The 16447-nt window shown below is 45.0% G+C and overlaps 1 protein-coding gene and 1 pseudogene across 1 annotated transcript; one reads left to right on the top strand and one right to left on the bottom strand.

Moving 5' to 3' along the window:
* The window catches only part of LOC101826801, a 29974-nt pseudogene extending 26486 nt beyond the window's left edge, over window positions 1–3488 (bottom strand).
* Window positions 3489–3536: 48 nt separating this feature from the next.
* Pmaip1 (phorbol-12-myristate-13-acetate-induced protein 1) lies at window positions 3537–10731 on the top strand. The gene is made up of 3 exons (XM_005074714.4): window positions 3537–3782; window positions 6160–6318; window positions 8354–10731. The coding sequence occupies exons 1-3, from the start codon at window positions 3731–3733 to the stop codon at window positions 8458–8460; spliced, it is 318 nt and encodes a 105-aa protein (XP_005074771.1). The 5' UTR covers window positions 3537–3730; the 3' UTR covers window positions 8461–10731.
* The last annotated feature ends 5716 nt before the right edge of the window (window positions 10732–16447 follow it).

The following is a 16447-nucleotide window of genomic DNA, read 5'->3' as shown; positions in this document are numbered from 1 at the left end:
GGAAGTAAACAGATGGTACAAATTGCATATTTAATGAAAGGCTTCCTTTAAATATCCCTGAAATCCTTTCTCATGTTTAGCTCTTCAGTCTTTGTGTTTGAAATATATGAATGATTATCCCATTCCTAACCAAGCTTCTTGTGGTAGGATTTTTTTTTAATTGTGGGTGTGAGCACATGCTCATGCATATGTGCATGCGCACACGTGTGCGCGTGCACGCACACATACACACACACACAGAGCTTTTACATACCCAAACAGAATTTTTGACTCATTGTTAATATTAATTACCCATTTTCATCTGAGAGGAACTATAGTTAGACAGGGATGCATCTGGAAAATACTTTTTCAGAACTCCATATCCATGTTTGAAACTGCTGGATTCCTAAGCACACAGAGACGTTCCCAGGCTGTGAGTACATGTGCAGTGCTACCTGACTTACACAGCTCAGCTCTTCATGACTCAGGTCAAGCAGCCTGTGAGCCTGGAACATGTCGTGCACTGTAACTGAATGAGGAGAAATGTTCACTCTTCTGAATGTCACATACTTTTGATTTTAGCTCTTTAAATTGTTAAGCTGGGTGGCATCTCCGAGGTAGGGGAATCTCTGAGTTTGAGGCCTGCCTGGTCTACTCAATGAGTTCCAGGACAGCCAAAGCTATACAGAGAAACCCTGTCTTGAAAAACAGAAACAAAAGCTCATTGACAGCTGGGTGTGGTAGTGCACATCCCGGAATTTAGTACTAGGGAGGTGGAGGCAGGAGGATCACAAGTGTGGATCACAGTGTCTTCTGCTACTCACTGCTCTTTTTGGAGAACCCGAGTTCTCTTCCCAGCACCCATGTGGGACAGCTTTCTCCTTGCCTGTATCCTTGGACCTCTGTACCTGCATTCACATGCATACACATGCACACAAGGACATCTTAAAAACAAGTACCCTTTATGCCAAGCTTGGTTTGTGCAGTGCCAGGGAACGAACCCAGGGCTTTCTACAAGCACTCTACCAGTCAAGTTATACCTGCAGCTGGAACTATTGAGCTTGGTCTTTGGTAATGATTTTAAAAGCGATCGTCCTTATCATTGCTTTTTGTTTGCTCCTTTGCATTTGTTCCTCCCATGGGTTGTAGGAGATTAGAATACTCAATGATAATTTCATTAGCTCCTGTAGCTCCGTGATTAGTTTTCTTTTCTTTCGTTCTTTTTTTTTTTTCAAGACAGGGTTTCTTTCTATTGTTTTGGAGGCTGTCCTGGAACTAGCTGGCCTCGAACTCACAGAGATCCGCCTGCCTCTGCCTCTCTAGTGCTGGGATTAAAGGCATGTGCCACCAACGCCCGGCGATTCTTGTATGGCCAGCATACAGTGGTATTTTATGAGGTACACAGAAAAGAGGGAGGGCCCTTTCACACATGGCTTCTAATTCTCTTCATAGAACAGTATACCAGAAAAACAAAATTCTACAGACTGTTTTAAATGAGAATCCTTAAAATGTCATCCATCAACGGCCTGCTTTACCTAGTCTGAAACCTACTCAAATCCTTTCCTTTTGTTTTTTTAAGTAGAATTAACTTGTAGTTCCATTAAAGGATCAGGTTTGTCTAAGACTTATATCCTAGATGGATCAACAGTCCTTTATAATGATAATGGAAGAAGGCAGGATTGCCACAGGCAAGTCTTGTGGGTAAACAAAGTTATGTTTTGCTTTTTTCTTTGACGGGGGGGGGTCGAGACAGGGTTTGTCTGTGGCTTTGGAGGCTGTCCTGGAACTAGCTCTAGTAGATCAGGCTGGTCTGAAACTCACAGAGATCTGCCTGCTTCTGCCTCTGGGATTTAAGGCGTGCGCTACCACCGCCCGGTGGCAAACAATGTTTACTTTGCTTTTCTCACTGAGTGAATTTATTACACTTCAGGGACCGTGGTTTAAACTTAGGTTTATTAGTTGATGCAATCAATAAATGAACTAAGGACGTCAGTGTGAGCTTTGAGAGAGGTTTGAGGAACACAGGACCCACCCCTCTTTCTGTAAGATCCAGTGAGAGACTCTGGTCATGAGACAATTTGTTACATACTTGCCCCTCCGTATTTACCTCAATTAGAAACATCCAACAATAGCTTTAAAACAAAGTTGCTAACCCTAGTAGTTTAGTTCATTAGTGTCGACTGAGGCCAAGCCATAAATAAATATTTGCTAGCTCGTGCAGATTGAACGATTTAAGAAGGAAAACAAATAGGCTCAGAGGCATACAGGAGCCACTGAATGTAAACAAGAAAGGCAAGCAGCGGACGTTGGGGGCCCCAGCTACCTCTAACCCTGGCTCCCACGCTGTTGTTAGCTTACACGGCTCTTTTGAAAAATTGGTTCTGAGTTACTGTAGTTTATTTTACAAAAGATTCCAACAACCTGGGCTTAACTTACTGTGAACAACTCGAACACTTTCCGAAGTCTATGCAGCTGCCTGCCTCGAACATAGAAGGTCCGCATTAAAACACAGCAGACAAAAAGCACTATTTCCCGAAAGCTGTGATTGGTAGCAGAGCCCTCTTGGGTAACAGCACTTGCTCCCAGTGGGCCTGCCTGGGTTCACTTCAGAAGGGCGTTTGATGCATGCATAAGGAAACTTGGGCAATTTAATCTCTATCAAATTATTTTTGCATCTGAAAAGTGGCCAAAGGTCCGAGCGTCAGGTTGAGGACTGGACGAGAAAATGCAAACCCTAAGCCTTTATCATGAAGGCCTCCCATGCCTGTTAAACGCCTGCCAGTGAGCCAAGAAGTTCCTGTTCCCAGAGATCCCATCTCCCTCCCTCCACAAAGGATCTAGACTTTTCATAGACGAAGGTGATTCCTTCTCTGTGCAGAGTCAATACATCCAGAAGAAATGTATGTAGCTTTTCAACAATTCCTTTCCCGCCAGGGAGGACCAGCCCGGAGCCCGGGACCACACCGGCACGCGCTTGCCCTGCGCCGACCCTACTTCCTCCTCTGTCTTAGCAATCCGCAGTCATTACGCAGCTTTTCCAAAGTTTAATTTTGTACTCGAACTTGGGACTCTTCTCATGTGAGGTCTAGTAAAGACCTCGTTTTATCACTTCTTGGAACGATCCACACTTTAGAATTCGAAGCGTTTTCCCTTCCCCATTCCTTTCTCGGGTTGTTTACATTTGTCTCTAACTGGAGGAGAATAAAGCCGAGGCGCCCAGTCTCACCCCGCCCCCAAACTTTCTTCCCAGTAAGATTTTCTTAGCTACTCTAGGAGGGTGCCACTGCCACCGTGGTGGACGCGACCTTTCAAAACTGATCCTTCTCTGCCACCTTCGGGTTTTAAGAAAGCAATTTGGGGGCTGAGCAGGACTTGCCCTCCCTGCGCCCCCCGCTGAGGGTCGGCGCCGCGGCGGTCTGCGGCTTGTCCTGGCAGGTTGCGCTCCAGGGCGACTCGCGACCTGCTCCACTTCGTTCCCGCGCGGCGTCGGCTCGCGGGGGCGGGGACATGGGCGGGCCGACGCCAGATTACGTCACCGGGGAAGTTCCCGGTCCTTAAGACCGGAGAGCAGGCGTGGGCGCCAGAAGAGAAAATTCTTGTGCTCGTGCAGCCAGCCCACAGAAGCTCGGTGCGTCTGGCCCGCGGCACCCTCGGTCCATCTCGCGCAGTCCGAGTCCTGTGGGAGTCCCAGAGCCCAGGTTGGGGACCTTAGTTCCCTGTGCGCAGCGGAGATCGCCGCGGCGCTTAGGAGATGCTCCAGAGCGTAGCGCGTCAGAACGCGCCATCGAACCCAGCGCGGGCAGGTACCTCTTAGCAGTTCGGCCCGCGGACACCCAGTGGAGGTCAGGGTCGAGGTCACGGTCGGGACGGTTCAGCCCTTCGGGGCTCGGGCCAGAATGTACGCGCCTGCATGTTCGGGCCAAATCGCCCCCCCCCCCGGCTCGTGCCTTCGACGCACCTAGAAAGTTCTTTAAGGGCTTCTGCCAGGACTGCGGGCCTCGGGGGGAGCTCAGCCCATCGCGTCTTTGAGATGCAGGTGCATTTTAGGCCAGAAAGGATCATTTCTGTCTGTCTGGTGGGTCTCTACTTGCTCTACTTAGGGGCCAGAAGGAGAAAAAAAAAATACTTGTGCAGGCCGTGGACTGGAAGATAGTTTCAGCGGCCAGTGGAGGTGGGAGAGGCCTCCTGGCCTAGCGCTTCCCTGGCAGGCCCTCTTCCTCCTCAGGCCATCATTGAGCCTCCCTTCATCTCGATCCTTGCTGCCCCACCTCCAACTCCAAGTAAAGTAGCGTTCAAACTTCAGACTCTCCCAGCTCTCACACCCTGAACCTATAGAGGCGTGGGGTTGAGACTTTTGATATTGAGCTTTTTAACTGTCCAGATTGGGAAGGCAGGGGAATCTTATTCATCCATCAACAACTCCTCCCACTCCTGGCACTCTTGCAACTCCCAGTAACTGTTGGGTCGGTTCCCCCCCCCCTTTTTTTGTAATCTTAATCAAAGATGGCAGTCACCTTCTAAGGGATTGCAAGGCTGTGGTCCGGAAATAACTTTGCGGGGCATATCAATGTTTACTCAGTTATAGTACCAGTTTCTCCTAAGGTTTTATAAGGCCAAGGGGTAATGCAGAAGTGGTACTTTGCAAGTATGAGGGTAGTTAACCAGGACCTGGATGGAGGAGCTGTGCCCGTCTCGTGTGTGTGTGTGTGTGTGTGTGTGTGTGTGTGTGTGTGTGTGTGGTGTCCAAGTGTTCTGACCATGTTTCTGGAAGGTCCAACATGAAGATGGCATTGTCGGGTCAGATTTAAAAAGCAGCAGGGAGTCTCGAGGTCAAGTGGTGAATGTGTAACTACAATAAAATTACGTTGCCAGGCGTGCTTATCCCTAACCCCAGCGCACAGGACACTGAGGCAGGAGAATCAGCCTGGACTGTATAGTTTAAGGCCGGACACTGTTACAGAGATCCCGGTTAAAAAAATTTGTTCCCCCTCCCAAATCAAGGTAGTAGGGTGGAGTATAGTGGTAGAGCAATGCCCAGCACAACTGTGGCCCGGGATCTTTGAGCTGCTTTCTGCCTCTTCCCGCTTTTGACAAAGCACTAATTGCTCTTAGAAATCGTGACTTCTAAGTTTTTATGTTGAATTTTTAAAGCCTTCGTGTTAATATATTTCACCTTAAAGAATGTTTTGTGAATATTTCTGAAAATAGTTGACCCTGGAACTCATTAAAACACGGCACACTGTGTAATCTCTTAGGGCCTCTGGTTTCACTCAGCCATTACAGAAATTTATCCAAAAATAGGCTTAAGAGCTTATTTTACTATGTTCTCGATCACTGTCAGCCGAAGCCGCAGGTATCTTGGTTACAAAGTAGACCAGCTTTTTTTTTTTAAAGATTTTATTTATTTATTACATATACACCAGATTGAATTGTAGATGGTTGTCAGCCACCATGTGGTTGCTGGGAATTGAACTCAAGACCTCTGGAAGAGCAGTCAGTGCTCTTAACCTCTGAGCCATCTCTCCAGTCCCGTAGACCAGCTTTTTTATGTGTATTCATAATTTTGGTCATAGTCTTGAGGAGTATGATAACAACTGGAATTGGTCTTTGAAATATTTTTTAAAAGTAGACTGATTGCATATTAATTTTACTTGTAACACTTTTCATAATATTCAACTAATTGAATTATTCCTACTATTCAGCTATTAGAATACCTAAATTCTAAAGGTAGTAAGACATGAATTTAACGTTTCTTCTGTTTCTTTTCTATAGATGTGAATTGGTACAGAGTAGGCTTGTAGGAAAACTAGCTTGATTTTAAATTCTTTTAGTAAAATTTATGAGACTTTTTAAAGAGGCCAGAGTTGAGCAATGACCTATAGAAAAGCAGATCTATGGCGCATGTTTTAGAAACTGGCTTCCGTTCCCAGGTCAATTTTAAGTGAGGGATAAAAGGGAGACCTCGCTGGGTTGGTTAAAGTGAGCGTTTATATTCATAACTTTTTAATTGAGTTGTCAGAGTTGGTGTGTGGGTGCACACAATTCTAAGTCCTTCTCACACTTGTGAAACAAGCTCTCCCAAGTAGCATCCTAGGGTACTGGCTAGGTGGGTGTGATAATTTGGGGGTCGCCGGTTGGATTGCAGTCGGTGTTAATTTCCAGGGGTTCCTTCCTTTTTAGAGCTAGCGCCTGAGTTCATAGCTCAACTCCGGAGGATTGGAGACAAACTGTCTTCTGAGTGGTGTGAACCCGACATCATTGCGGTGCTGGCGGAGATGCCTGGCAAGAAGGCTCGAAAGAGCGTGACGAGGATTCCGAGCCCAACGCGGGTCCCAACAGGTACGGGCCTGGGCGCTGCGGGACTGCGGAGGCCGGACTTAGTCCGTTGGAGCTCGCGCCTTCCTGGCGCGTGCCCTAGGAACACCATCAGAAAGTTCTCGAAGCAGCAGCTTGCATGTTAGCCAGGCTTCTGGGCTTCTTTTAGAGCCAGCACGTTGCCCATCTCCACAGCTTGCGTGGGGGGAGGGGGTTGCAGGAGGTCACCCTAGACAGTCACTGGCAAGCCGAGGGAGGCAGCTCGGAGGACTTGTCACCAAGAATTCCCTTACTCCCAGGACTAACAAAAGCAGTTCTTAAGCTGCTTCTGGGCCCAGTTCTACCATTCTGGGCTGTTTAAGGTTTAAAGATACACCCCGTTGGGATGCCGGAGTTGTGAAAGCCGGAGGCCTTCCTCCTTAGTTAGCATTTTAACTGTCCCTGCTGGGAGGTTAGGAGAGTGGGACGGGGTTTAGCCGGTGAGGAGGAGCTCTGTTTTGCATTCCCTTGTTCCCAGTCCCTTCACTTCTGTTGTCAACCCACTCCATTTTTTTTCCCGCCCAAGCACACCTTTCTGTGAATGCCATCAGACGGGTTGGAAATCTCTCAGGACAGACTGCTATTTCTTCTGACACCTGTAGTTAGCCCTTTCGCTCTTTTATTTCACAGTCGGCGTGCTGAGAAAGTGTTAGCGTAGTAGTGTGACATGACTCAAGTGACATTAGGTAAACTTCTGGTGCTTACATGGATGGGAGAAATTCTGTCCACCTTTTGGGATGCTCGGGAGTTTTGCTCCTGTTTATAAATTGGATGGTGGATAGTTTGTTTTTTGTTGTTGTTTTTTTTTTTTTGGAGGGGGAGGGGCAGGGACTCATTTAGTACAAGATGACCTCTAGCTTCTAATTCTCCTGTCATTACCTCTGGGATTACAGCTTGTCTGTCATTACATCCATTTAGGCAGCACTTTCACCAACTGACCCACAGCCCTAATGTTTTTAGAGGGCTATGTGTTAATATGACCCACTGACCTGAAAAGAAATGTCTGTTTCCCCACCACATTTAGCCTTGAAGCCCACAAAGAAAGACATCTACATGGGTTAAAGAAGAGCTCACTTGCCTCCTGTAGGCTGAAATGTAGGTTTAAATGTTTTCTTGACCACATAGTTACAGCTCAAAATTTATTTTGAGCCTTCATAGGGTCTTTCCAAAGTCATTTTTGAAAATGCTATCAGAGTTGAGTTTATAGCCTGGGTTTTAAAGCTGTCATTATTGCCTTCAAGTGCATCAAAGTGGTCAAAACAGTTCCTAAGATCTCTGTAAATTATGAAAGAAAATTGAAGATATGAGCAGTATCTATTTTATCTAGCATAAAGCTTACTTGGAGGTTCAATTAGATGAGATTCCTTTTTCTTCGTTTTTTGTTTTTGTTTTTCGAGACAGGGTTTCTTTGTGTTGCTTTGGAGCCCATCCTGGAACTCCCTCTGTAGACCAGGCTGGCTTCAAAATCACAAAGACCCGCCTGCTTCTGCCTCCTGAGTACTGAGATTAAAGGCGTGCACCACCACCACCACCACCACCTGGTGCTCTTATGATTCTTATGGGGGAAGAGAAGAGTCCCTAAAAATTATGTTTATATTTGTCTGCTGTGAGGGTGGCATGAGTTGTTAGATACAGCCCTTTGAAGATCAAGTCTACTTGGAAATAGCACAAGTGATTGGAATTTGGCTTTTGTTTCCTGCCTGACCCTATGAGAAAAGAACGACATCATGTGGGACAGTAAAAGGCTGACCAATGGTACTGCTGATAAAAATTTAATACATGTAATTTCTATATTTGGAGAACTGAACTTATCCAGGGTGCTTTTAAAAAATCAGAACAAATGTTCATACTCTTACCTGATCTATGTATGGAATATCACCATGTTGGAAAGTCAGGTGCTCTAAAGTTGAAGAAGTAGTCTGTGAGAGCCTTGGTTTGTCACATACAGTGTACTAGCTCTTGATGGTTTATAGTTGGGACTGTTGTCCAAGTTCACATTTATGCTTGACTTCCTTTTCAGATGTGGAAGACGAGTGTGTTCATCAACTCCGGAGGATTGGAGACAAACAGAATTTGCGGCAGAAACTTCTGAATTTTATTTCCAAGCTCTTTAGTTTAGTAACCTGAGTTCTTCAAAAGCTTCTTCAAGAAGGGACTCCTAGAAAGGAAGTTCCCCCGGTTGGTGCAAATGTCTCTTATAGGATGGACTGCCGTGTGATGGAGAGAGATGAGGAGAAACGCTCTCTTTCTTTTGGTTCCCTGAGCATGGGTGAAGAATGAGATGGAAACGGATTTCTTCAGGAAAGTTTTCAGAAATCGCTCTTTGAGATGTGATAACGTGAAACCACATGTATTTTAAAACAAGGCTAGAGGAGTCATGGAAATAGGGAAGTGACTAGTAATACATCTGTCTTTTGAGAGTTGGTGGTGTTTCTGTGAAAGGTTGCTGCCAGAAGTCATGCAAAGGGGCATGGCAAATGATGACATGGAAGGGGGAATGATTTTCTCCCTTTTGACAGCAACTCCAGAATAATGTGTACTATTTAGTTTGATCCATAATCTTGTAAGAGAAAACATTTCATTTTTGTTAACATAGAGTGTTATAGTTAATATTGACTTCATAGGTCACGACAAACATATTGTGTCTGTTTAGGTGACTTTTTTTTGAAGTTGTCTTTTGAGACTAGAGTTCCTCTGTATAACAATCCTGACTGTCCTGGAACTCTTGTAGATCAGCCTAGCCTCTTAACTCACAGAGATCCCCATGCTTCTGTCTCCTTAGTGCTGGGATTAAAGGCATGCACTACTAAGCCTGGCTGTTTAGATGACTTTTCAGTGTGTTTCTGTAAGCATTAACTAGATAGTATGGAAAACTACCAAGTAACTGAAAAAAATCAGAAGTATAGCAAGGTTACTTGGTGACAGTAAAATTTTTGCAGCTTGAATATTATGTGATAAAGAGAGTTGGGATCTTATGTAACTGGAGACAAAAAACAAGAAAAATTTAAAAGTTGATATAATTAGAACTTAGTAAAAGACTCAAAAGAAGTTCCTAGGATTTTATAGCCTGCCACAAGTATTTCCTAGAGTTTTGTGTTTGTTTTGTTTTTGTTTTTTTGAGACAGTGTTTCTCTGTAGCCCTAGCTGTCCTGGAAACTTACTCTGTAGACCAAGCTAGCCTTAAACTTGGAGCTACACCCCCACCCCAGCTTTAAAAGTTTCAATTTTAATCTGGGCTATAAATGTGAAACTCAATATTCAATAGCAAATCAATCCTGGTTAACAAAGGCAACAGATTTGACTAGACATCCCCTAAAAGGCACATAGATGGTCAACAGATACATGACTCAGAAATGTAAATGAGAATGACCATGAGATGATCTTATACTTGCTGGACTGACTGTTACCAAAAGTGAAAGGTAACAAGCATGGTAAGGACTCAAGAAGAGAAGGAATTTCTGCATATCTTAGTATTGTAAAGTAGGACACCTATTTTGTAAAACAGCATTGAGGTTCCTTTAAAACTAAGGAATGAACCACCCTAAACAGCTGTCTGACCACAAAGTGTATGTGTAAAGGTGTTGAGTTCTGCTGAAGAGGTGTCTTCATTTTTTATTATTTGTATTAGCTAAGATTAGGAGACTATCAAAGGCTGAAAGGGGTTTAAAAGTGGAAATATAAACAAAATTGAGCCTTAGAAAGCAGGAAATGTTACTTGTCAAACTTAGATGGTAGATAACCCGGGTCCTCTGAAGGCAATACTCTGCTCTTTTTTTTTTTTTTTTTTTTTGACAAAAAACCCAAGTCAGCAAATAGGAATGATGGCTGTGGGGTGGGGAATGAGGGCAAAACTAGGAGTTCCGATGTTCTTGTCTCCAGCAAGTCAGGGAGGTTGCCTGCTCTGACCACAAGGAAGTGATGTCAACCAGAAGTGATGCTGTGATATGCTAATAACTCTGCTGTTTCCCCACAGTGTCCATGTATTGGAACTCAACCCTGTAAATATACTTAATTCATCTGTTAACTAAATCTAAAAAATTTCCAAAAAGGGAAACAATCTCATTATTGAGTTTTACCAGGAATGCTATTTATTTTACTTATTTATGATTGAAATATTTGTTTCGCTTGAACATGTGTATCAGTTTCATTTTTGTTATGAGACTGTGAAGGGTGTCATATAGCAAGTCACTTTGGAAGAACTTACCTCAGTAGTTAGTGGGCCTTGGCATTAAGGTTGTTTACTTTGAAGGTGTCCCCTCCCTCCTTGGCCCAAAGGTAGACATTTTACCAGATGGGTATTTATAGTCTGACTGTATTTATATGTATGTTTCTGAAGACTGATACTGAAGTCTGAACTATTAAATAAAGTTGGATACTGTAGCAGCTATTGAAAAATAACCAGTCTTCCTGTGTGTTTTCCATAAATTAGGAAGTTTATTGTCTGTTTTAACACATACGGACAGACATCTGGTGTGTGTGTGTCTGTGTGTGTGTGTGTGTGTGTGTGTGAGTGCATGTTTGTGTGGGAAGGTGTTGTCAGAGGTCAATAGTTACTCCACCTTTTAAAAAATATTAATGGATGTGTGTGGGTGTGTACATGCTATGGTGCTTGTGTAGAAACTATAATGCTACTTGTAAAAGTTACTTTTATCTGAGTGTGTGTGTGATGCTTCATGTGTGGAGGTCAAAGGACAATCTGGACATCAGTGCTTTCCCCTCCACTTTGTGGTCCCCAGGGATATGGAGCTCGATGTTGTCTTGGCTGCAAGTGCCCTTATCTGCTAACCCATATTGTTGATCCACAGAAGACAGCTTTCGGGAGTTGGTACTCTTTCCCTCAAGCTGTATGTGACTGGCACTTTTACCTACTGAGCCAGCTCCCTTATTTTTAGAGATAGAATCTCACTGAACCTTAACTAGTGGTTAGCAGGGTCCAGGCATTCACCTCTCAAGATCCTCTCCCCTTCCCTACTACCCAACTTTAAGTTCTTTCTTAAAAAAACAAGGAAAAAAAAAACCTCAATTACAGTGGTGAGCTTCTATGCTCAGCTCTTGGTTTTATTATTTATATTTTTATTGTTTAAAACAATCTTCAAATATTTTGATCATATCCTTCCCTTCTCCCAAGTCCCTCCAGATCCTCTCCCCTTTCCTACTACCCAACTTTAAGTTCTTTCTTAAAAAAACAAGGAAAAAAAAAAAACAAGAAAACTCACATGTAAATTGGACAGGACAAACCAATAGAAAAAGAGCCTCAGAAAAGGCATAAGAAGCAGACCTGAGGGTTGGTTGGTGGTGACACACACCTTTCATCCCAGAACTTAGGAGGCAGATGGATCTGAGTTCAAGGCCAGTCTGGTCTACAGAGCTAGTTCCAAGACAATTCGGGCTTTTAAACAGATAAACCCTGTTTCTGAAAAAAAAAAAATCGAGAGACCCACTCATTTGCACACTCAGGAATCCCACAAAACAAAACACTAGACTGCAAGCCATATACGTGCAAAGGACCTGGTGCAGGCCCTGGCATGCTGCCACAGTGAGTTCATGCCCACTTGCTTACATTGGTTTAGAGGGCTTTGTTTTCTTTTCTTTTTTTTTTTTTTTTTTTTTTTGGTTTTTCGAGACAGGGTTTCTCTGTGGCTTTGGAGGCTGTCCTGGAACTCACTTTGTAGACCAGGCTGGCCTCGAATTTACAGAGATCCACCTGCCTCTGCCTCCCAAGTGCTGGGATTAAAGGTATGCGCCACCAACGCCCGGCTGGGCTTTGTTTTTCTTAGTGCCCTCCATCCCCTCTGACTCTTAGGAGTCTTTCTGACTCCTTTTCTGAGTGGCTAGGAGGTGGGGGTATTTACCTGAGCTCGAAGGATTATGTTCCAAAGTCAGGTCTCCATATGTGCTCTTATCTGTTGCAGGAGGAAGCTCCTCTGGTAATAACTGAACAAGGCACTGATGTACAAATATAGAAGAATATCTTTTGTTTGTTTGTTTTCGAGACAGGGATTCTCTGTGTAGCTTTGGAGCCTGTCCTGGCACTGGCTCTTGTAGACCAGGCTGGCCTCAAGAACTCACAGAGATCCGCCTGCCTCTGCCTCTCAAATCCTGGGATTAAAGGCATACACCACCACTGCCCAGCTTAGAATATTTTTAGGAGTCATTTTATCATTGCATTTTCTCTTTTAGATTATTATTTGGTTTTACCCTAGGTCCCTGGGCCATCTAGTCTGAGGTTCTTGGTCATCCAAGCAGTGTCAGAAATGAGTCCATCTTGTGGAGTGGGCATTAAGTCAAATCAGTTACTGGTTACACCCACAAGCTTTGTGCCACAATTGCCAGAGCAGTTCTTGCAGGCAGTTACATCACTGTAGACAAAAGGTTTGTGGCTGGCTTGGTGTTTTTCTTTGAGAGCAGGTGCACACCTTCAATCCCAGTGTTGGACAGGCAATGGCAGGCTAATCTCTGCGTTCAAAGCCAGTCTGGTCTACTTGGGGAATTCAAGGGGTACATAGAGAGATCCTGTCTTAAAAAACAACAACACTCGAGTGATAAAGGTGACTTGAGCCTAGTGGGCTAAGAAGAGTGGCCTCCCACTTTTCCCTGCCCCTTGCCTCAGCTGAGCTGTTGTGTGGTTCCGGTTGTACGGGCCTCCTTCTTCTCCCTCTGCCTCCACCCCTAGAACTGCAAGGATTGCTTCATCCTCAAGCGGTCATGTGCAGAAGGAGGCATACCGTGTTGGTGACCTTCCTCTTTGAATGTGGGAACTAGGAAACAGACTGCAGAAGCCTTATCTTTGCCTCTACCCTCAAAGAGTCTCATGACCTGAGGGGAGAGAGTGAAAACTGCCCCCTTAAAAAGGAAGTGAGGGATGGAGAGTTGCTTGGGGAGACTCTGAGGAAGCAGCTCCCTCAAGGTTGGGAGTTCCTTGGAGAAGGAGGCTCCCACGGGTGGGGGTGTGTGTGTGTGTAGGTCATCGCAAGAGAAACTCCTGGCTTCCGAGCTCTTACAGCTAGAATTGCATGACAGAAGGAACAAGCAGAGACTTTGGTATAGAGACCACAAGCTTGACATGAGTGAATTTTTGTTTGTGTGTGTGTCAATCTGGAGGCCAGAGGAGGTCCCACTATCTGTCTTTGAAACAAGGTGTCTCACTGAGCCTGGAGCCATTGAATCCTAGTTATCCTCCTCCAGTATGAGAGAGAGAGAGAGAGAGAGAGAGAGAGAGAGAGAGAGCGCACACACACACACACACACACACACTCACTCACTCACTCACTCACTCACTCATTTTGGCTTTTTACATAGGTGCTGGCATCCAAACTTAGATAGATCCTCAAGCTTACGTTTCCCCGCCCAGCCACCTCTCCAGTCTTGGATAGTTTGGAGACAGTCTTAACTATGTTGCAAGGCCAGATTTGCCTTGCACTTCGGATCTTCTTGCTTCAGCTTTCTCAGGGTTGGGGTTGCACCGATGGGGCATATGCCACGCCCTATGAGAACCACATTTCAATGCTTAAAACATTTTGCAAAGAGCCAGATAAGATATGCCTGTTATCATATAGCATCTAGGAGGCTAGGGCAAGAGGATGTCTGACGGGGCTCTAGCAGGTCCCAGCATGGCAAATGTGACACTGGCATGCCGTGCCAATCCCCCTTCCCTCTCCCTTGTAAACCGTAGATTACAACCCTAAAGCTAGCCACCAAGGTCTATTCCCTCTTTTGGTCACTCTCTTATGCCAGACTCATTCCTAAGGCTGATCACCAAGGTCCAGCTATCAAAGGATTAAAGTCCAGCAATCAAAATCTCCCTTTGTCTGCCCTAATTAACATGCCCAATCAAAAGCAACTCATACTAACATGGGGTTTCCCCCTTGCCCTTTATAAACTGCCATTTTGCTATGAGCCACACTTGTCTCCTCTCTATCCAGAGGCAGTCCTTTGTCCCTCCTGGGCAAATATCCCTGCCCCCTCTCCCTGTTCCTGTTTCCTTCTCCCTTGTGCTCGGTCTCTTATTCCCTGCCCTTTGTCTCATAGGGGCAAATCTCTTTTGTGCTGACTCTGCTTCCAGAGTGCTGGGATTACAGGCTTGGGCCACTGTGCCCTGGCTTACGTTACATTTTTTTTTTTGTTTTGTTTTCTTGAGACAGAGTATTTTGTTGTATCCCAGATTGGTCTCCAAATTTGTTATGTAGCCAAGACTGGTCTTGTTCTCCTTAATCTCCTGATTCCACTTCCCAATTGCTGGAATCATAGATGTCTGCCTCCACAGCAGACTGTGTTCCTCTTTTAAAAAATACAACTCTGTACATTTGAAAACTACTTACAGGTGTCTATCCATCTCTCGTTCATCTTTCTATCCTTCTGTCTATCTGTCATCTAGTCACCTACCATTTATGTATCTATCTTCTATCTAAATCATCTGATAAATTGTTTTTCAGATGGAAGTTCTGTTTGTTGTGGTGTGGGTTTGAGACTCTCTTACAATAACTGTGGTCCCTCCCCTATACCCACACAGGAGCAACATAAATGGTGAAAAATCTCTTTAAACTCCTCAAATCTTTGTCAGAGGACCATCCACCAGAAAGATAGCTTGGTATCTTAAAGCCTAGGTGGTTAAGCTGGAGGGGGGGTGGACCGGCACACACCTCCAGTTCCAGCTCTAAGGTGGCAGAGGGAAAGGGCTCTTCAGCTGGAGGCCCCCTTGGACTACCTAAGGAAGCACTGTCTCACCTCCCATCCCCTCCCCCAACCCACACAAAACCCAACAAAACCACAGTAAGTCAAGTCAACAGGCCAGGCAATGCTATAACGTAGTCAGGGACACACTGCTCGGCTCCTGGACTCACAAAGAAGAAACACTGAACAGCATGCCCATGGGCAGGCAACCTAACTGAGTCAGAGTTACTGGGAAAGTAAGAGGCTCACATCACCATCATCAAGTCCCTTGTAGTCTGACTGGAAAGCTGAGATGGCAAAGGAACCAGAACTCCTGCTTGGTTGCTGTCCAAAGAGTCCCCGCAGAGCTCCTGGCCCACAGCACTGAAAGGAACTGAACAGTTTTCAAAAAAGAAGCAAGATAATGGCGTTTCGAAAGAACCACCTCTTTTTCTGAACCATTCTCCCGTGTTTAGAAGCACTGGTTCCCTCGCAGGCTCATTTGGTAGAGTGTTTGTGCAGCAAACACAAAACCCTGGATTCTGCCAGCCCCAGAACCACATAGACTGGGGGTACACACGTGTCACCCCAGCCCCTGAGAGGTAGAGGCAGGAGGGTCAAGAGATGAAGAGGAAGGTAATCCTTGGCTACCCAGTAAGTCCGGTGTTCATCTCTGTCTCAAAAAACAAAACAAAACAAAACAAAAAACAAAACAAAAAACAACCCCCCCCAACAACAACAACAAAAGAAGGAAAGGAAAGGAAAGGAAAAGAAAGGAAAGGAAAACATTAGTTAGTTCTGAATCGTAAGTCCTTGGCTTTGAAACCATTATCCTGGAAATGAGAATTCTGGGTGTGTGCTGGCTCCCCAGCGCTAGCAGAGCTACTTATATGCAGCTGAAAATAGAAGGAGCCACCTGACAGGACACACCCTGCTGTGTAATCAGGAGCATTTTCGCTTAGTAGGTCACAGTTAAAGAACAAAACCTTTGTCAGTGCGAAGCAGGTGCTCCTTCAAGGACTTAGAGAAATTGATTTGGCGTGGTGCAACAGTCACATTAGCCCACAACTTCTTTTTCTTTATGTCTGTCTCCAAATGCGTTATTTTTCAAATGGCGGAGAAGTGGGAGAGCTGATAAGGATTACAGATAGGAGTCAGGACTCGTGTGTTTACTATGTTATTACCATGCTCTGGGTCCCCCTCCCTACACAGGGAGGCACTCTCCTTCAGTTTTGTGTTATTAGAAACTTCACAGGACCCTGGTCTTGGGTTCATTGCACAATGAGAGAATAGAACAACAAAATGGGAAATAGCACTGTGACAGTCCCTGTTCTTTCTTTTTTCTTAGCCTAGAGATAGGCATGTGCATCTAGTGTTCGGTAGCAATCTCCTCCAAAGGTTAGCACTCTAGCACTCCTTCCTGGAGGGGAGCTCCTTGGGACTCAAGAAGTTCTTTCCTTCCTTC

This window comes from Mesocricetus auratus, unplaced genomic scaffold, assembly GCF_017639785.1.
Source record: "Mesocricetus auratus isolate SY011 unplaced genomic scaffold, BCM_Maur_2.0 Super-Scaffold_6730, whole genome shotgun sequence".
NCBI classification, from domain to species: Eukaryota; Metazoa; Chordata; class Mammalia; order Rodentia; family Cricetidae; genus Mesocricetus; species Mesocricetus auratus.
Note: the sequence above shows the minus strand (reverse complement) of the source record. Positions and strands in the feature narration are given on the sequence as shown.

Coding starts and splice junctions, on each gene's coding strand:
- Pmaip1 (XM_005074714.4), top strand. CDS start 3,731: ATGCTCCAGAGCGTAGCGCGTCAGAACGCGCCATCGAACCCAGCGCGG. Junction 3,783..6,159: donor ATCGAACCCAGCGCGGGCAG/GTACCTCTTAGC, acceptor CTTCCTTTTTAG/AGCTAGCGCCTGAGTTCATA. Junction 6,319..8,353: donor CCCAACGCGGGTCCCAACAG/GTACGGGCCTGG, acceptor CTTCCTTTTCAG/ATGTGGAAGACGAGTGTGTT.